A 20,989-nucleotide genomic window follows, 5' to 3' on the forward strand; every position below is an offset into this window, starting at 1 on the left:
TAACACTACGCGCAAACAGTGCTGCGCTGCAGTGACTGAAGTGCGCTTGGCCGCAGTGCCTTTGCGGCGTGCTCCGGCGCAGTAGATGCAGCAAGTTAGGTATGCTTCGCAGCAAAGCAAGCACGCTGCGGTACGCTCCTCTCCTGTGGCCGAAGACACGAAGCACTGCCTCCAGAGGCCCTTATGCGCCTTTCCTCCTTCGCTTCTATGCGCGGCCGCACTGCATGCGCTGGTGCTCCGCAGAGCGCTGCCATGCAGAGCCATGTTTGCTCTTAGAGTGGATAACACTGTACATCAAAGATGTCGCCATTTTGTTCATTGGTTGAACTTCAATACGCCCTCACAAGTTCTAGGAAGGATTCAAGTAGGACTGCGCACAAGAAAGGCGACTGTCTAAGTACTTTGAATAATTCGAGCACTGCTACAAAACGGTCCTCATGAGGAAGAGCATGAAGCAAGTCTTCAATATCTGCTGAGAAAGCAGCATTGGCACTTGAAAATCCGCTGCTGAGACTCCACTTGGTTCAACCAGCGCTGCACAGCAAAAGTAGCCGCCGACAACAGGACCTTCAAAGTTAGTATCAGACATGAAGTGACCACTTCCTGCCAAGAGCCTGCTTCAGTCGCAATATAGGGCCTAAAGGACTTCCGGGTTTTTGCGTCTCCTAGGCAAAGGACACACGCAAGGCGTCCTGCCTGCAGGTGCTGAGTTTGTTTTCGAGTTTCTCCAACTTCAGCTGATTGGGAGCCTCAGAGATGACGCCCCAGCCGACGGAACTTCTTTTTGATTGCTTCGACAGCTTTTTCCTCGAACACCGAGTGATGAACCACGAAATGCGCCTTTTCCGCCTGGAGGAGGCTTTCGCTATGATACTGGGAGCGAGTGACCAAAGGGCCAAGTTCCTTGGCTTCCTTCTAACGGATGCCTCAGATCTTCATTAGGCAGTCAACGCCTTCTGAGACACAGCGAACCTTGTCCTCTGACGAGATCTGTTCGGCAACTCTGTGCACAGCTGCCTACAGTGCGCGACTGCGGACACGTGGTTCAAGGCTTGCCCCCAGACTGGCCGAAAAAGGCCCAGAAGAAGGGAAAGAACGTGGGATACTTTTAATGCGAGAAGACTAAAACGGACGGGAGAGTCGCCTGAACTCTATCTGCCTGAAGAAAAGGAAATTCGTGCGGTCAACTCGCGGCAGCGGCAGCTTCGACCGATTAACGCGTTACGGGGAAGAGACTGGTGCGAATCTAAGCGTATGTTTTGCGTTCCTCACGGGTAGGATGATGCCGCACGCTTACAGAAAGGTTAAGCCGGCCACGAAGCATGGTGCGCACGCTTGGAGGCAAGCATTTCACGCAGATTTATAGTCACGTGGTGCTCAAAATGTCATTTTCGCCTCAGTAATATTCCCATCAGGCGTAAAACCGGGCGTAAGAGTGCGTTTAAGCGTGACCTGTTTTAGTGTGTATGATGGCTCTTTTTGTCCCCCCCCCCCCCCCCGTCCTTCACTGCCTTCTTGATCTCTCCCCTCACAGTGTAGTAGAGGTGTACACCGAGATGTCAGACAGCTACTGCATCTTTCCTTTTCTCAAAAATAGTCAATTGCCTGACATGGTTTTCATTGATGCGCAAACACACAGTATCTCTTGGGTGCTGTAACTTGGAAGTTATAACATAGGCCCATCTTTAGAGACCATCCGGCCGAAGTAAGCAATGAGCCCTAAATGCGACGCATGCTGCAGGCGCCAACAAGAAGGCTCTTCGCGCCGTCGAGAGCGCGGCGTTCGAGCTGCACACGGCCATCTTCGCCCAGCGACTGGCCAGCATGGTGCTAGTGCCGGTGTCCATGTCGCTGACGGCGTCCGCCTACGTAGACCTTCCCCTCAAGGAGCGCGTGAGTGGCCTGAAGCTGGTGCAGCTCATGGCCGGTCTGTCGGCCGAGCGCTACTGGCTGGCCACCTTCGCCACCGACCTGCTCACGCACGTGGTCTCCAGCCTCTTCTGCACGCTGCCGCTGCTCTTCCTCGACAAGGACCTGTGGTACTGCAGGGACCACTACAAGCTCGGTGAGCGCCTCCTCGTCTCCTTCCGTCCCTGCGTTGGGAAAGAAAAGAGCGCTAACATTACCAGCATTGAATTGCAAAAAAAAATATTACGAGCGCACATCTGATGCGGCAGTTGTGCGAAAGCAGTTGGATTTACCTCGGATGATCACTTGTATGCTTTTACTCTACTCAAGGTATTTACTCTACGCTAAGGCTCCACAGACTTGGCACAGTGTTTCTGGAGGAAAGATTGCTTTTCCACTAGAGCTTTGAATTTGATTTCGGCGGCAAGTTTCCGGTCCGCTGCTGCGTGGGCTTCTAGAGGGTGGCTCTAGAGGGTTCTGCGGCCGCCGCTTTAATAATCTAAAGGGGCCGCCAAGTCTTCCCAATACTTTTTCTCTGTCTGACCTCTCCCATTGTTCATTATACGGCACCGTTATGGCCATCCAGGTTTTTTCATGATACCGGCGGCCGGAATCCCGTGATGTCGCGTTCCAATGACTTGCAGGATCCATATTAGGCAATATTTTCAGGTTCTTTTTTGCAGTTAACAAAAGACATTGATATTGCTCATGAAATCGCACTGAAGCCACGCGCAAGAATAAACAACGCAGTTCAGGTGAGTTAAACAGCCTACAGAACTAAAATTGGCTAAAAACAAATGGAAAACTTTTCATTTCAGGGAAGTTCTTCTGTATCAGAACGCTGCCTTCACGTGTCTGCGGTTTTTGGTAATTTGTGCTATAATCAGGGAGGCGCCACTCCCTTTTTGCCACGGCGATGGAAGTGGAGGCTGCTGGGCCTCTATTGGAACCTGGCGGGTCGGCACCAGCCGCCCAGAGGAAGCGCCTGCACCGCCAGAGTGACTCGAGCAGCCAGGGCACTTTTGTGTACTCGGTGCCAAGTGAAGACTCCTCGTCCTCGGCCGACGACAGTTTCATACCGGTTGTTGGCAAGAAGGCCAAGCGCAGACTGCGTAGACAAGCCGAATCGTCCTCATCGACCACGTCAACGGTGTCCTCATCAAGCACGCCAACGATCACCGTCCAATTGCACTCGCCAGCTGCGTCGGCAAAGTCATGGAAAGAATGCTGCTCACACGCGTGGAATGGTACTTTGAGCGATATCAGATTTATCCAACCTTCATGTCTGGGTTCCGACGGGGCCGTTCTTCTATCGACAACGTGGTTGACCTTGTAACGTCGGTGCAACACAGCAAGAGTTTGAAAAGATTGACCGTGGCATTGTTTTTGGATATCAAGGGCGCGTGCGACAACGTAACGCAACAGGCCATTTTGGGCGCAATGGAAGCTGCTGAGATCGGAGGCCGCACGTTCAGCTGGATACGCAGCTATTTATCAGAGAGGTCATTTTTTGTCCTGACTAAGGACGGACCAACGTCCTTACACCGAAATTCGCGCGGAGTCCCTCAGGGTGGAGGGTTGAGTCCAGTTCTCTTCAACCTTGATCTCATCGGCCTGGTCGACGTATTGCCACAATCTGCTCAGATCTCTGTATATGCAGATGATATATGTATTTGGGCATCAGGGGTGACCCGTCCTAAAGTTCGTTCAAGACTTCAAAAGGCGGCATCGATATGGACATCTTATCTTCGCTTGCAGGGCCTGAACATTTCGACCGAAAAGTGTTCACTTGTGGCGTTCACACGCAAAATAATGTCACGTTACACAATTCGCATCAATGGCGAAGCAATTGCCTATGAGAGAAGCCACAGATTCCTTGGTGTTGTCATTGACAGGAACCTCTCGTGGAGTCCACATATCTACGACATGCGAAAGAGACTAATTGCGATTGTCCACGTCCTCTCCTTCCTCGGGGGAAAGTCCTGGGGCGCATCAGTGCGCTCGATGCTACAATTGTATCGTCGGGCTACATACGGTACAGTCTTCCGATATTCAGTTCCATTAGAAAGACAAATATCAAGACTCTTCAAAGTCTGCAAGCGCAAGCTCTCCGTATCTGCCTTGGACTGCCTTAATGTGCATCAACAGCAGCAACTGTTCTTGTTGCCCGGGAACATCCTGTTACTACATACATTGCGGTTGACACCATGAGAACACATATTCGGCACCTCACACGGGTTCCCTGTCATCACCTCGCAACATTCCCAATAATTAGGCCGCGTACTGCATTCGCCAAAGTCATTGTAGCCCATCACGCATATCTTCCATCAGAGTTCACCCCTGCGTCAAGACCATGCTCACCCTTATGGAGTCTTCATGAACCTCGGGTTCACCTCTATATTCCTGGCATTACGAAGAAAGCTGGTGTTATACTGCCCGCTCTCAAACAACTTACATTGATTCACCTGCATTCTTACCGCAGTCACCGCATACATGTTTACACAGATGGATCAGTTCACTCGACCAGTTCTGCAGGGTCGGTGGTGATACTGGCCAGATCCACCTTCATGAAACTGAAGACGACCTATCCAACATCTTCAACTGGTGCGGAATTCGCAGCCTTACGGGCTGCGGTAAGTTTATCAGTTAAGAACGAACCTGCACATGACTGGACGGTTTTCACCGACTCTAAAGCAGCCCTTCAAGCCCAGCAAGCTGCGCTACGCCGCGGTTCGCAGGAACAACTTGTTGCTGAGATCCGTCTGCTTTACCATGGCACCGTTTTCAAAGGTCATGACATCATTTTTTAATGGCTGCCAGGACACTGTGGCATTAACGGTAATCACCTGGCCGATGCGGCTGCGCGTTCTGCTCACGACGACAGACTTCTAGTGAGGATCCCAATATCAAGACCTGACACTGAGTGTGGGCTTCACTCTTTGGCGCTTGAGCTCACACTTTCAGTGTGGAACACGGGAGAGTTTTCCAACCTCCGCCTCAAGGCACTGGACCCTGGACTTCGCCTTCGTCTGTAACTTAGCACGTTTATGGATCAGTGTTGCTTTTACCGTCCACTATGCTTTCCGGATGGGGATGGCCAACAGCCCTGCCTGTGAAAGCTGTGGTTGTGAGGAGACAATCGCTCATCATCTCTGTGAGTGCCCTGCAGTTGCGAGTGCAAGACATCATACACTGTGTTGTGCCCTGGACCGCTTCGATCCTCGCCCATTAACAGAGCAAAAGATCCTCGGTCCGTGGCCACAGCAGTCGACTGCCCTCAAGGCATACAAGGCTCTCTTTGCCTACTTGAGAGCGACTGGATTAAGTGACAAGTTGTGACAGCGTTGTGCGTGTGTGTGTGTTATGCCTTTTCCCCTTCCCTCTTCCTCCTTTTATTCCCCTAATTCCTCTTCCCCAGTGGTTAACATCCCTGCCTTTCTCTCCTCCTCTTTATCTATTTTCATTTCGGCCAGATGAGCACTAATAATCCCTCTAAGTCCCGAGAAAAGTAGTGTGCCTGTTCTGATAATTTTTTTCAACACAGAAGAGCTACACATTGCTGGAAAGGGTACAATGGGGCATGGTTGGTCACAACCCAGGTTTAGAAAAACGTTATTATTCGCGCTGAAAAAAAATCATCCGCACGCTACTGAGACATGCATCTTGTTCAGAAAAAAAACGAAAATTTTATGTCATAAGCAACAAGAATTGAGTTGCATGTCCTGTTAAAATTTTCAATAGCTATTGAAAACGTGCAAAGCATCAGCGATATTCATACTGTCTTCATGCAGGAAGAGCTGAAATGTAGAAAGCTGAATGCAGAGTTTCTCACTGCTTCCTGTTGCGAGCATTTCGAATACTATATAGAATAAAGAATATAAAACGATAGTTTTTTCTACACTCGCTTTTATCTTTAAAACCGCTTAATTCCTGCCTGAATGAACAAAAAGTTGGAAAATTTGACATAGAGAGTCTCAAAAGCGATATCATCGGACGCCTGAAGTTTAAAAGGGCTCTGAAAGATCTTCCGAGGAGAGCACATCAACTCGCTTAGTCACTGCATTTTGTTGTCACGATACCGTTAACCAAATAATACATTCCTTCACGCAACAGAGAACCCACAATCACGCGCGAAAGCTGGCACGCCCTTCCCGGCGACATTTTCATGCTCGCACCCTCCTACATCACTCGCCCCGGCGTATACTAGTTGCAAGGTGGCCATTGGTTATATTCTTTCAGCCGACAGGCAGCTATCATGACCGCGGCCAATAAGCCGCATAGCTCCGGAGGGTCAAGAAGCTCTGCTGTTCTGAGGAAGCAGCAGCGCCTCTGTTGATGATGTTAGGCTGTAGTCTTTACTTTGCCGATGAGTCATTACATTTTATGAACACACAGCAACTGTGACTCCTGCAGGGCTGGGCGCAGGTATGCAACCAGCAGCGGAGGAGGCGACGGCGATATCCGTTTAGCGCCATTCACATGAAGAACGCGAATAAGCGCAGTATTCTCGGCAGCTTGCAAATGACCGAATCACCACCGGATCATGGGATCTTGTCTTCTACCTCATGTCGTACGGTTAGAAAAATGTGGCAGTGGCTTAGCTCAGCTATGCCAGGATATACGTAGCGAGAGCTTATAACGCACGTGTGGCACTGGAACTCCACGCTCCCCGTCCTGGCTTCTGCGCTTGGCGATGCGCTCTTCTTTCTGCTCCGGTGTCTCCGCTTCTCTCTTGGCCCCGTGTCGCTCGTTCTTCCTTGCCTGGACGGCTAACTCCCAGGCTACAACCTCGGGGTCCGACGACTCGACTTTCTGCCGTCTCCTACGCAGCACAGCGTCGGCCTCGCTCTCCTTGGCAGCCATGACAGTGTGTTTCTTCCATCGCCGCATCACCATCATTTATACACCGCGACCCTCCTCCGCCCCTTGACAGGCATGCGCCGTAGAGCACGGCGCTCCAGCTGCGGGTCGCGCATGCGCAGTCTCTCTTTCAGTCTGAGGCAAGCGGCGCGGAGCACCAGCTGCGTGGCTGTGACGTCCCTCGGCTCCTCGCGCATGCGCACAAGTAGCGCCGAAAGCCCACATCGAATTGGCGAGACTGCGGGTGAATAATAATTGGTTTTGGGGGAAAGGAAATGGCGCAGTATCTGTCTCATAAGTCGTTGCACACCAGAACCGCGCCTTAAGGGAAGGGATATTGGAGGGAGTGAAAGAAGAAAGGAAGAAAGAGGTGCCGTAGTGGAGGGCTCCGGAATTATTTCGACCACCTGGCGATCTTTAACGTGCACTGACATCGCACAGCACACGGGCGCCTTAGCGTTTTTTCTCCATAAAAACGCAGCCGCCGCGGTCGGGTTCGACCGCGGCGGCTGCGTTTTTATGGAGGAAAAACGCTCGCTACAAAACTTCCCTGCGAATAAATACTTTATTGGGGGCACTGAGGAACCGGTTCTTAATATTCATTGCAATTTCGTTTCCTCTTAAACGGGCCCCGAAATACATTTTCAGTGCATTGTTTTGCCTTTTGGTTGCATAGAATGAGTTATAGTGATGCTATTAGCTTCGGTCGTACCGCATATACTGCGGTTTTTAATATTTTAATTAGCTCGCAAAAGCAAATTTGTGGCGCTGACGGTGTCACCATACAGTGGCGGTTTTTAGCTGCGGATATGACATCACTTTGTGCGAGCTTGATGATTGGACAAAGAGTAAATATACTGCAAATTGTGTTAATAACTAGAGATAAATTTTGTCAGGTTTTCGTGCTTTACTTTACATTAACAAAACCAACTTGTATGCCTTAGATAAAAGCGCTGTAAAGCAAATAAAACAAAAATACACCATCAGGGGCTCTGGCTACTTTTTGCATCGACGGACTTTGCGCCTCTCTGTAAACATCCTACGACCTAGCTCTCAACACTTATGGCTGCTCGCTATGTATTATAGATTGGTTTTGTGGAATCAATCCGATCGAGCCATTGCACTCTATAAGCGTACGTTTCTGTCAAGGAAAGATGCGTTCGTTTCACATTTAGCAGACAGTGCGCATCGCCAGCTTGTGGAGGATCACCGGGCGGCGGCGCCAGTTGGCGTCGCGTTCCCGTCAACAGCGCGCTTCTTGCTCGCCGAGACCAACCAGCGCGCTTGGAGCGACGGGCGATGGTAGGCGGTAAGCAGTAGCCGTACGCGCTATGCTAAATGTGTCTGATATCTTACGCAGGCCGTCACACCATCGCAGTATCTCGAGCTCGAGTTTGGATCTATAAGTAAGGGAATGTCACCGATCAGTTTTCCCTTCTGCACCGTCGACGTGACGATGAAGCATCGATGGGTCAGCTGGGCGTTCACATGGTCGTTGTAACCATGCAAACGGCGCTGGCAGCTTTTTTGAACGAGTTACAGAGAACAGGCAACCATGGAGTGCAAACTTCATGAAGTGAAATCTAGGCGCACACAAACAACGACACAGAGGGGACACAGCGCTTACCAGCGCGTGCAAACTTCCGCCACGTGCTCAGATAGGCTGTTTTTATTGATCGCATTAAGTGTCGTCATGGGGAGAGTGAAATGGGAATGGGAAGCTGAAGGGCAGCATTTTGTTTGCTTGTATTTTGAAATTTCTTCATTGAATATCTCCCGTTCGAATGCATCAATTCTCGTGATTATTTTTGAGTCAGTATCTGTGTGACATAAAGAATCCAGTTGAAGAGCAACCGGCATCTGTTCGAGCAGTGTTTCACATGCTGCAGCCCCTTTAAGTCGTCAACAGCGCCGCAAAGAATCGCCGCGCAACGCTCGTGCAGAGCTTCGGTGGCGCTTTGAGTGAGTTCTGAGCCTTTCGTTAGAAAAAAAAAAGGCCTAGCAGGGAGAAATGCATAAAGCCCTTGAAAATTTTCTTCAACAGTGTTTTGCGCAGGGGCGGACGGTCTTGAGAGAAATTTCGCTTGTCGTGGCGAAACCGTTCTTGCGCGTCGGAAGCACACTGCGCCATTTATTCCGCACAGTGCGAAATATGAGACAGGTGGAAAAAGAAAAAAAAAAGAGCGCTAAAAATGGATGGTTTCGTGCCTCAGAAGACAGCTAGCATAATTTATTTGCTCGGAAGTTTGCGAACAGAACGTCGGCTGACGCGAAGTTCTTACAATAGGTAGATAACAGCTTTATTTCTGAGAGATTTCAAGGCGGGGCTAGAGATCAGACGGCCACAAGCCTTTGTGCCGAGGCGGGTCCCGCAGCCCAGGTGGCCGTCCTCTCCTGAACGGCGCTTCGCGGCTGGGCAACAATGCATCCCATTGTTTGGTTATGGTAATAGTTGGGTGTGTGAAGGATAGCTGTTTACATACCCTAAAGGAAACGGGGTAGTGTGGCTGGTTGTGGACAGAATTTTCATGTTCTATATATATCTCGGTGTTTTCTGAGGTCAGCAATGTCATAGTCCTTCAATGCTTTTATGGTTGCGAAACTTCTCCGTAACAGTATGGGAGAGCTTTATATATTGACCGCGCTTTCCACGAGGCGGCGCTAAGTGTCCAATGGGGGCAGCGACGCGAGCAAGCGAGCGTCTGTATGGCCGCGAGCCTACAGGCGCATTCGGACGATGGCGCTGTGGCAGCCGCTTTTTTTGCCTTCGTTCGCAAATAAGTGCGGTGCACGTGACGCCGCATGCCTGCTGCGTGACGGGTTGCCGCTCCGGCTGCGGGGGTACGGATGAAAAGGCCTCGCTGCTTTCTCTGCCGAGCGACGCCGCGGGCAGCGTAAGATATGGAAGCGGGCGATGCCCCGAAAGGAAAGCGGTGGATTCAGCTTCGACTACAAGCATGTCCGTGCCTTCGAGAGGCATTTGGACCCACGGATTTAATTCTGCCTGACGAGTTTGAGGTCAACGGAGAAGCAGTGTCGCTGTAGCGCGAGAAGCCGAAGCTCCGGTCCGCGTCCCAAGGACAATCGAATTAACGTACTTGAGCAAGAATCTGTGACGATATTGCATTTTAGTCAGCTGTACTCTTCTATGTCCTTGTAGATTTCAGTGCGAAAGCACAACTTAACGGGGTCAAACCGAAACAACTGTGAAACTTGTAGCGTCCCTGATTTTGAGGGCGCAGAAATGAATTAAGTATTGCCTGCTACTCGGTTTCGAGCCGAGGCGGGGTGAACGGATCAGCTTTGCTGGCCACTGCACGAGAGCGCTGTACTATCGCTGCAGCAGATCACACCTCATGTTAAAGTGCAACACACTCTCGCGCTGCGCATTGCACATCCTGTTCTTCAACTTCCATTTGCGGAACGAACAGATCAGATCACCTTATAGTCGATCAGAGCTTAACCTGTGTCTAATATGGTCGCCAGTTGCCAAACGGGCCGACGGCCCAGAAAAAGCACGAGATAGCCAGGCGAAGCACATGTTTTCGCATGTCTACCCTGCTTAACTGAATTTAACCCCTACCGCTTTTTATTTTGTACATGTTTCTTCATTCTTCGTATCATTAATCATTTTTTTATTGCGCAGCAGCTCAGGGGGTAGGCCAGAGCTAGGACATGAGCACTGTACAAAAAAATTTCAAAACCTTCTTGCACTCGGCAGTGTCTACGTCGTCACAGCGTGACAAAGTGTAAATAAATGGCTTATGTTGCAGGAGTCTTCAGCAGCTGGCTTTTCCACCTCTGAAAGTGTCAGCAAAAAAAAATTGAGATCGCACTATCAAACTGACAGTGCATATTCGTGCGTGATCGGTTCTGTACCGCGCACTCCGGTTATTAAAACGCCGCCATTACATCGTGTTTTCAGCATTAGTGAGGTTGCACTATATACCTTAAGGTCAGCGCCAGCCGTAAGCAGTCTTACGCACTTAGATGAAGGCAAGGACTCTGCCGACACAGCCGCAACCCAGACATATATAAACACAACCTTTGTCCGTAAAGTTCCGAGTGAGTCCATTAAAAAAGCAAAAAACGTTTAACATTGAAATAATTTGTGCAGCCCCCCTTCGAAATAGTCTCCCTTGCAGTCTATACACAGCTTCCAACGCTTCTTGAGGTCTTGGAAACAGTTGGAAAACCCTTCTTTTGGCAGGGCCGTCAGCTCCATTGTAGTGGCGTCTTGAATGGTCTCCACGCTGCCCATCCAGCGACGTTTTAGGGAGCTCTTCACGCGAGGAAACAAAAAATCGCATGGGGAGAAGTCAGGCGAGTAAGGCGGATTGGGAAGTGCAGTATAATGCTGTGCTTGGCGAGAAATTTTGTCATGCTGAGAGCAGTATGCGGCCTTGCGTTATCGTGGAGAAGGCTCCATTGTGCTGATGCCCTTAAGTCGGGGCGACGGCGTCGCATGGCATCACGCCTGTGTTGGAGCACGCTAAATAAAACTCCTGATTCACTTCTGCCCTTCGAAAAAAAGTATGAGCATCGTGTTTGTTTTTATCTTCTGTCGCCGCACCTTTCTCGACGCCGGAGAGCTTGTAGACCGCCACTCGGCGCTCTGCCTCTTTGTTTGGGGATCGTATTGAAAACACGATGTTTCGTCTTCAGCAATGATGCTGTTGGTGCATGCAGCATCCTTCTCTGCCTCGGAGTGCAAATCAGCGCTCACTGATTCCCGCGTGTCCTTTTGGTCCTGTGTGAGGTAGTGCGGCACAAGTCTGGCATTCAGCTTTGGTTTCCACAAGTTCTGGCGCAAAATGTGATGGCATGCTGTCTTACTAATGTCGAGAGCATCTGATAGCAGGCGGACTGTAGTGGTGCGGTCTTGTACGATTTCCCTTATCCGAGCCTCGCTGATTTCATTTCGTGAGGTTGAAGGGCGCCCCTTTTACGTGTAGCCTTCCACCGACGTTCTCCCCGAAACGAACCTCTTGTGCCACTCGAAAACTCGCGCCAGCGATAATGTCCCGTTGCCGTAAGTGTCACGAAGAAGATCATACGTCTGTGCAGCTGTCTTGCCAAGCTTCACACAAATTTTTATGTTTGCACGCTATTCGAGGTGGACGTTCATTTCTCCACATTCACTCACAGTAGAATGCGCAGATAACTGTAGTCGGGTACAACTTTAGAAGACAGGAGAGGCCCCGCCCAGGTGACCGAAGCGCAGCAGCCAATTGCCTCCGCGACTAAAGAAACAGTCCCGCTCAAAAAATTGTGACTGCTTCTAAAACGCATATTTCTCTGTAGAAATAAGATTTGTGTATCTTGATGAGTGGTTTAGTAAAACTATCATGATGCAAATGCTTCAGCACATGCCGGATCGCGAGAGAAAAATAACTCCATGCCTTCTACAACGCTGTGCGTCGTCTGCTACGGAGCGAGATCGGCGGCACCGGGCTTGTAATTACAAAACAGTCTGGCTCAATAGCATAGGATTCATATGTACTTTTTGTGTGTTTTCACAAGCTTATTTTTTTAATGTGTGAGGCTTATTTTTCAATTGCTACTTGTTTCTTTTTTTTGCGGTTGCGAACCTACAATCTCGTGAGTTCACGCACGTTCGCGCACGGCATTCCGTACCTCTTTTCCGCCATGGAGCCCAGCGAGGTGACATCGGAACGCGAGCCTTTGTTGCCGAACGAGCCTTGTGTCGCATCGATTATCACACCACCAAGGAGCCTCGGCAAGAGCAAGAGCGCCCGCATCCTGAACAGCGATTCACGCAACATGATCTTCCACTGCTACGCGTTTTGGCGTAACAGGGAGCCTGAACGCAGCGTAGAGGAGACGAGCAAGTTTGTCGCTGACATGCTCGGTGTCAGCGAAAGGACTGTGTTCAGGGTGAGGAAGGAAGTTAAAGCTTCGCATTTTTCGGGTGGCAAACTGACGACGCCATCCCGAAAGCGCCCACGCAATGCGGAGAAGAGAAGACGCAGCGCGATGTTTGACAGCTTCACGTTGTGCGCGCTGAGGTCATGTTTGCACTATTTCTTTCGCCGCAACGAGATACCGACGGTCGAGAAGATCATTACCGAGTTCTCGGAAAGTATGGAACTCCCATCACTAAGGCGGTGGACTGCGCGTCGCCTGCTTGCCGAGATCGGCTTCAAGCACGAAAAGCGAAGCCGCAACTCGCTGCTTATCAACCGGGATGACATCACCGATTGGCGGAATAGCTACCTCCGTGACGTGGAGCGCTACCGAGCGGAAGGCCGAAAGATATTCTACCTGGACGAGACATGAGTGACGGCGGGACACGCTCGGTCGATCGTGTGGACAGACACCGTGGTGCAGAAGCGCGGACGCCTGTTCGCTCGAGCAAATGGCCTAACGACGGGTCTAAAACAACCTTCTGGGAAAGGTCAGCGCCTGATCGTCACGCACATCGGCAGCGAGGATGGCTTCGTCGACGGCTGCTTGGATGTATTCCGAGGCCAAAAGACAGGCGACTAAAACGAGGAAATGGACGGCAATCGCTTTGAGGGCTGATTTAATGGCGTTCTGCAGAAGTTGCCAGCTGGTAGCGTCATTGTTTTAGACAATGCACCTTACCATAGCCGGCGAGAAGAGAAATTGCCAACGACGGCCTGGAAGAAGAAGATACAGGAGTGGCTCACAAGCAAGAAGATCACCTACGCTGAAAGGATGATTAAGAAGCAGCTGCTTGAGCTGGTGTCATCTGTAAACTCACGCTTTCTGAGCTACATCGTAGACAATGCAGCTGTAAGCGCCGGTTGCATTGCGCTCAGGCTCCCGCCGTACCACTGCGAATTTAATCCCATTGAGCTTGTTTGGGCCAAGGTCAAAAATGGCATCGCTGCGGACAACAGACTTGAAGCTGTCCACGGTCGATGCCATCTTGAGGGAGAAAATCGAGCACGTAGCGGCGGAAGACTGGGCGAAGAGCATTCAGCACGTGATGGACTTCGAGGCAAAGTTCAGACTTGACACGTCTGGGAGTGAGCACATTCAACCCATAATCATCCAGCTGGGTGAAGATGACACTGAAGAAAGCGACTCCGACTGCGAGCTGTCTGGCATTGAGCCACTCGACGAAGCCTAACGGCTTCTTTTAATGAAAGAACAGCCTTTATTAGGGCTACCAAAATTTTTCCCGTTGGTTCGCAACAGACAACCATCCATTCCGTGACCTCTGAAATAAATAAGCAGTTCCATTTATGGCGTATTCCTTATAATAGAAGCTCAATTCTGATAAGCAACGTCCAGCACACATTGTGCTCGATTTAAGAAGTGGCATAGAAACATGTTTCAATGCTGGTATATCTGAATTGAAACACAACTGTTAACACTGATTATCTTTGGCGGGATTAAAAGGCTCATTCAGGCAGCCACCATCCAGTTTGACGGGCCCCATGTTGAAATAACAGTACTCAAGGCACGCTTTATAGCTCTGTTAGCAGTCTGCACTGGAAATCGCAGTCATGTCATAGCCAGTGCTGCTGCGATACCAGTAGTCAACACGAAACTGACAGCCACTGTTAGCAGCTTGCACGCCAAAGCACGTACATGTGGTTGCATTGTTTATTTTGGTTATCTGGCTCACACAACTAGTGAGAATAAGAGAATAAATATAAAGCATCATTAGCTTATCGAGGCCCAAAATGCTCATTCAGGCAGCCATCGTCGAGTTTGACGGGCCCCATGTTGAAATAACAGTAATCAGAGCACGCTTTATGGCTCTGTTAGCAGTCTGCACTGGAAATCGCAGTCATGTCATAGCCAGTGCTGCTGCGATACCAGTAGTCAACACGAAACTGATAGCCACTGTTAGCAGCTGGCACGCCAAAGCACATTCATGTGGTTGCATTGTTTATTTTGGTTATCTGGCTCACATAAGTAATGAGAATAAGAGAATAAATATAAGCATCATTAGCTTATTGAGGCCCAAAATGCTCATTCAGGCAGCCATCGTCGAGTTTTACGGGCCCCATTTTGAAATAACAGTAGTCAGAGCACGCTTTATGCCTCTGTTAGCAGTCTGCACTGCTAATCGCAGTCATGTCATAGCCAGTGCTGCTGCGATACCAGTAGTCAACACGAAACTGACAGCCACTGTTAGCAGCTTGCACGCCAAAGCACGTACATGTGGTTGCATTGTTTATTTTGGTTATCTGGCTCACACAACTAGTGAGAATAAGAGAATAAATATAAAGCATCATTAGCTTATCGAGGCCCAAAATGCTCATTCAGGCAGCCATCGTCGAGTTTGACGGGCCCCATGTTGAAATAACAGTAATCAGAGCACGCTTTATGGCTCTGTTAGCAGTCTGCACTGGAAATCGCAGTCATGTCATAGCCAGTGCTGCTGCGATACCAGTAGTCAACACGAAACTGATAGCCACTGTTAGCAGCTGGCACGCCAAAGCACATTCATGTGGTTGCATTGTTTATTTTGGTTATCTGGCTCACATAAGTAATGAGAATAAGAGAATAAATATAAGCATCATTAGCTTATTGAGGCCCAAAATGCTCATTTAGGCAGCCATCGTCGAGTTTTACGGGCCCCATTTTGAAATAACAGTAGTCAGAGCACGCTTTATGCTTCTGTTAGCAGTCTGCACTGCTAATCGCAGTCATGTCATAGCCAGTGCTGCTGCGATACCAGTAGTCAACACGAAACTGACAGCCACTGTTAGCAGCTTGCACGCCAAAGCACATTCATGTGGTTGCATTGTTTATTTTGGTTATCTGGCTCACACAAGTAATGAGAATAAGAGAATAAATATAAAGCATCATTAGCTTATCGAGGCCCAAAATGCTCATTCAGGCAGCCATCGTCGAGTTTGACGGGCCCCATGTTGAAATAACACTAGTCAGAGCACGCTTTATGGCTTCGTTAGCATTATGCACTGGAAATCGCAGTCATGTCATAGCCAGTGCTGCTGCGATACCAGTAGTCAACACAAAACTGACAGCCGCTGTAAGCAGCTTGCACGCCAAAGCACATTCATGTGGTTGCATGTTTATTTTGGTTATCTGGCTCACGTGAGTAATGAGAGTAAGAGAATAAATATAAAGCATCATTAGTTTATTGAGGCCCAAAATGCTCATTCAGGCAGCCATCGTCGAGTATGACGGGCCCCATGTTGAAATAACAGTAGTCAGAGCACACTCTATGGCTCTGTTGGCAGTATGCACTGGAAATCGCAGTCATGTCATAGCAGTGCTGCTGCGATACCAGTAGTCAACACGAAACTGACAGCCACTGTTAGCAGCTTGCAAACCAAAGCACATTCATGTGGTTGCATTGCTTAATTTGGTTATCTGGCTCACACAAGTAATGAGAATAAGAGAATAAATATAAAGCATCATTAGCTTATTGAGGCCCAAATTCCTCATTCAGGCAGCCATCGTCGAGTTTGACGGGTCCCATGTTGAAATAACAGTAGTCAGAGCACGTTTTATGGCTTTTAGCAGTCTGCACTGGAAATCGCAGTCATGTCATAACCAATGCTGCTGCGATACCAGTAGTCAACACGACACTGACAGCCACTGTTAGCAGCTTGCACGTCAAAGCACATTCATGTGGTTGCATGTTTATTTTGGTTATCTGGCTCACACAAGTTGTGAGAATAAGAGAATAAATATAAAGCATCATTAGCTTATTGAGGCCCAAAATGCTCATTCAGGCAGCCATCGTCGAGTTTGACGGGCCCCATGTTGAAATAACAGTAGTCAGAGCAGGCTTTATGGCTCTGTTAGCAGTCTGCACTGGAAATCGCAGTCATGTCATAGCCAGTGCTGCTGCGATACCAGTAGTCGACACGAAACTGACAGCCACTGTTAGCAGCTTGCACGCCAAAGCACATTCATGTGGTTGCATTGTTTATTTTGGTTATCTGGCTCACACAAGTAATGAGAATAAGAGAATAAATATAAAGCATCATTAGCTTATTGAGGCCCAAAATGCTCATTCAGGCAGCCATCGTCGAATTTTACGGGCCCCATGATGAAATAACAGTAGTCAGAGCACACTTTATGGCTTTGTTAGTAGTATGCACTGGAAATCGCAGTCATGTCATAGCAGTGCTGCTGCGATACCAGTAGTCAACACGAAACTGACAGCCACTGTTAGCAGCTTGCACGCCAAAGCACATTCATGTGGTTGCATTGCTTAATTTGGTTATCTGGCTCACACAAGTATAATGAGAATAAGAGAATAAATATAAAGCATCATTAGCTTATTGAGGCCCAAATTCCTCATTCAGGCAGCCATCGTCGAGTTTGACGGGCCGCATGTTCATGTGCACTCCTGGCGAGCTGCCGCATGCACTGATGCATAAACACATTAACAGGGGTACGAGACGAAGTTATTGCGCAAGCCACGTGATGCTTGTAACATTTTGTATCGGTCAATGTTTCTGTCGTCACAGCTGATAGAAGTTTCTTTAGTGTAAGTTGGTTAATCACGTTTCGACAACAGCACAAGAAGCAAGGTCAGAATAGTAGGAGAAAACACAGCAAGATGGCAGACTGAGGAGGCAAGGTATACAAGAATGTATGAATTTAATGACATCGAAAAGGCCAGCCCTGCTATTCACAGGAAAGGAAGAGGTGTATGCAGCATGCTTACAAGAACAAACACAAAAAAGGACACAAATAGGTATAATAAACACATACACACACAGAAGCACTCACATATTCACACACATGCACACAAACGCCAGCGCAAAAACTAAGATCTAAAATGTAAAAAAGGGGAAAATAACAAATATGAACAAACATGCAAGAAAACATGCACACACATTTAATGCAGACGCGAGTAGAGGTATTAGGAGTCAGTTCACAAGCAGCTGTGCCTACTTTGTCGTACTTTTATTTGATGTACATAATGGCTCTGTTGCCTTCACTGTCTCGGAATTGTTTTAGTAGCAACATATCATAACAATCGAAAAGCATCGCAAAGCTGTGTTGTGGGAAAGCAAGTCGAGCGCTGGCAGCACAACTGATGTGCGATTGTGTCACAGCAGGCATTCTACAGCTGGCGCGTGCAGTGAGTGAAGAATTCTAAGCCATACAGAGACGCGAATTCATGCCAAGCTCCCTTGTAAAGGCACCAGTGTATCTGTCATAATTTTATATTAGTACTAAGGCTGACATTAAGGAAACAAACACTGCTCCCACACGCCTGGCCGTTAATAATCCAATGACATTCGCTCAAGCAGCGCGTGTTAGTCACTGATTGTTAGCACTGGCGGAAAGTGATCATTCGACGGTGCTACACAACACTCGAACGACGCCCTGCTAGACGCTCGGCTATCTTATCATACTGCTGCCAACGATCGATCGTTTGCGCGCTGAGCTGGCAGCAACAAATCTTTGCGTTGGAGGTTGCTTCCGCAAATCTTTTCGGTTGAGGAACTCGTAGGTTGGTTTCATCCGCGCACGCTTTTCTCATTTATCCTGAGAATGGTTTTGCTCCATCACTTCGCCACGTCCGACGTGAAACGCAGGGGCACAGTACACTAACACACCCGCCGCTCACAGTAGGTACCAGACTTTGGCTAATTCTCCTCGTCGTAACTTCACTTAGGAGCAAAACAAAACACCATAGAACAAACACGCACGATGTTTGTTTGCAGCGGTGTGCCGCTGCGGGATCCTGTTTCCAGACGAAGCGCAGCGCAGTCACCGATGTTCGCTGTAACCTTTCATGCGTTGCATATTGCAATCACTCAGTTCAGCCCTTGGGCGCGGCCGGGCAGCCACCATTGACCTTTAGCGCAACCACGTGACGTCACGACAGCCGGAGGAAAAGCTGGACCCCAACTCGCGCGGTCGCGCGCGGCCGCAGCCCCGACCTGATTCCCGCTCCTCCCGCTAGGGGCGCTGCGCTATGATTGACGTCACGGCATATGTATAAAACAGCGGCGCTCCTTCGCCTTATACCCCTGTCACACGGCCAGTTTCAATGCCGATCGAGTCGAGGGTCTTCGAAATTCTCAATCACCGTCGAACTCGAAGGAGTTGTGTCGCTGCTACACGGCAAATCTCAATGGCCATTGAAATGGTTCTCGTGTCTCACGCTACGCTTGTGAGGCGCTACAATCGCTACTTTAGATTTTACAAAAATAGCAAAAATATTTGATAAATATATACGAAATGCTTAAATACACGCATACGCGCATGTTGTTTAAAACCCCTTTAATTGCACGCACGCGACGGACAGATGCAGACACTGCTGTATAGCCACTCTAATACAAGACGAGCCAAAGCCAAGCCAGTTTAACTGCGTCGGAGCGCTGCTTCGTCAGGCTTAACACATGGGAAGTCGCCTTGATATCTGAAAAACAAAAGCTATTTGTCTCTTGAAACTTTATGCGAGGGTAAGAATGGGCAAATCGAAGGCGACTACAACAGCTTATAACACGATATTGCTTTGAGGGATTAGCGACGAAGTTGTTATCGCTGCGAAGCGGGCGGGCAGGGCGCCGCCATGTTGTCAACGCAAAATACGCGTACAACGCAAAGAACGCAATGCCAAATTAATGCGCTTAATGCGGTTAAAACCAGTCTGATACAATTTGAGAATTATTGTACAGACTGCTAGCATTAAAATCTAGGCGAATAATGTTTGTTCATGCTTTTGTACCTTGAATGTGTCGTGTACGAAAGTGCGCTTGGCGCCGCTCGAAGCAACGCTAGCAACCTTGGGCAGCGCTCGAAGACCCTCGAAATCTCGATGGAGTTCCTCGCTGCTCCGTTGACTCTATAGGCTATTGACTCGATCGCCATTGAAACTGCCCGTGTAGCAGCGCTCGATCGGCTCGAACCCCTGTCACACGGGCATTTCGAAGGCCTTCGAACCGATAGTCTATCGACTCAAAGGCGATCGAGCGCTGCTACACGGGCAGTTTCAATGGCGATCGAGTCAATAGCCTATCGAGTCAACGGAGCAGCACGGAACACCATCGAGATATGCAACGCATTCTTGGCTTAACCAAGCTAAGCCTGGCCATTTTTTCGTCGCCTCACGGCTCAGAACAAACGCACTTGGCACAAGTTGTGCATCGCAAGCTTGCAATAATATTTCCGACATGACAGACGCCTACAAACAATTTGAATTCACTCTGACGAAAGGAGACGCACGCAGCTGACGCGACTCGGCCCAGTTCGAAGCGAGGGCGGCCATGTTAGGCATGTTCTCCGTCGGCGGGGTCACCGGCCGTCCGGCTCATGACGTCACCTGAAGTGCGCGCCTTTTGGCAGAAGCTCGTGTGCATCCGCCTTTGACGGGCAAATGCCGCTGCCTTCTTAAGTTGTGCCCGACTTTAGTTACAACGTATTTTTCTACATGTAGTGCCATCTAGCGGCTGCCACAGCAATTAACATAAATAGCTCAGGTTGGACCGAAAATATAGCGCTACACATACGCACCAATTTTTTTGGGGGGTGGGGGGGAATCATTTCTAGAGAACAAAATAATTCACTCTCCAAACGTTTGGACGAAGTTTGTATGTTGCTGACCGCTAGGCTGGATCTTCCAGAGTGACACTGCAGGCAAAGTGGGGTGAAAATGATTGCGCAGGCTGGACCCATGCACAAAAGTCGCTGCTTTATTAAAGTCAACGAGGAAAAGTGAGCGTGTGAGTATTTGGGCAGAAAACAGCCGCGAGCAAGGTTCGCTAGCGGCCTCCGTCGATCGCACAGGGTTTTTAGTGTCTCGACATTGCAGCTGAGCTTACAGGGGAAAACCAGTAAATTAGCGCCCATGGTAAGACCTATTACCAACCCCGAGAAAGCACAAATTATCGGGAGAATGAGAGCCTGTTGGCCGAAAAGCAGCCACTGCGAACAAAGCTCGCGCAAACATTTTTGCCCCCTCTCCGACAGCTGCACCACTAGCGGCCCGCGCTGTCCCTGCATAAAACTCTGGGCGTAGTTTCATTACCAGAAAAAGCATTGAAGGACTACGGCAATGTTGTTACGAGATTGTCAGGCCTGCAACTTAACTTCACCACTGTAGTGCACAAACGTCGTAGGAGGCGACAACCAAGAATACACTTATACCTACGTTCAAATAGCTAACGCATCGAAAACCTTGGAAGCCGGCAAGTTTTGCACTTTCTTCGTATTTAAGGAGTGTTTTCTGGCGGGCCATTTAGCGTGAATTCCTCGTCTTCGTTTAGAACTGCGTGAAGAA

The 20,989-nt window shown here is 49.1% G+C and overlaps 1 protein-coding gene across 1 annotated transcript in view; it reads left to right on the top strand.

Moving 5' to 3' along the window:
• The first annotated feature begins 922 nt into the window (after nt 1-922).
• LOC144098172 (phospholipid-transporting ATPase ABCA3-like) overlaps nt 923-20,989 on the top strand; it is a 679,994-nt gene continuing 659,927 nt past the window's right edge. Inside the window, exons 1-2 of the mRNA XM_077630692.1 lie at nt 923-1,097; nt 1,742-2,065. Of these exons, the coding sequence (XP_077486818.1) occupies nt 923-1,097; nt 1,742-2,065 (499 nt within the window). The remainder of the gene's footprint in view (nt 1,098-1,741; nt 2,066-20,989) is intronic.

Source organism: Amblyomma americanum, chromosome 7 (assembly GCF_052857255.1).
Source record: "Amblyomma americanum isolate KBUSLIRL-KWMA chromosome 7, ASM5285725v1, whole genome shotgun sequence".
Classification (NCBI taxonomy): Eukaryota; Metazoa; Arthropoda; class Arachnida; order Ixodida; family Ixodidae; genus Amblyomma; species Amblyomma americanum.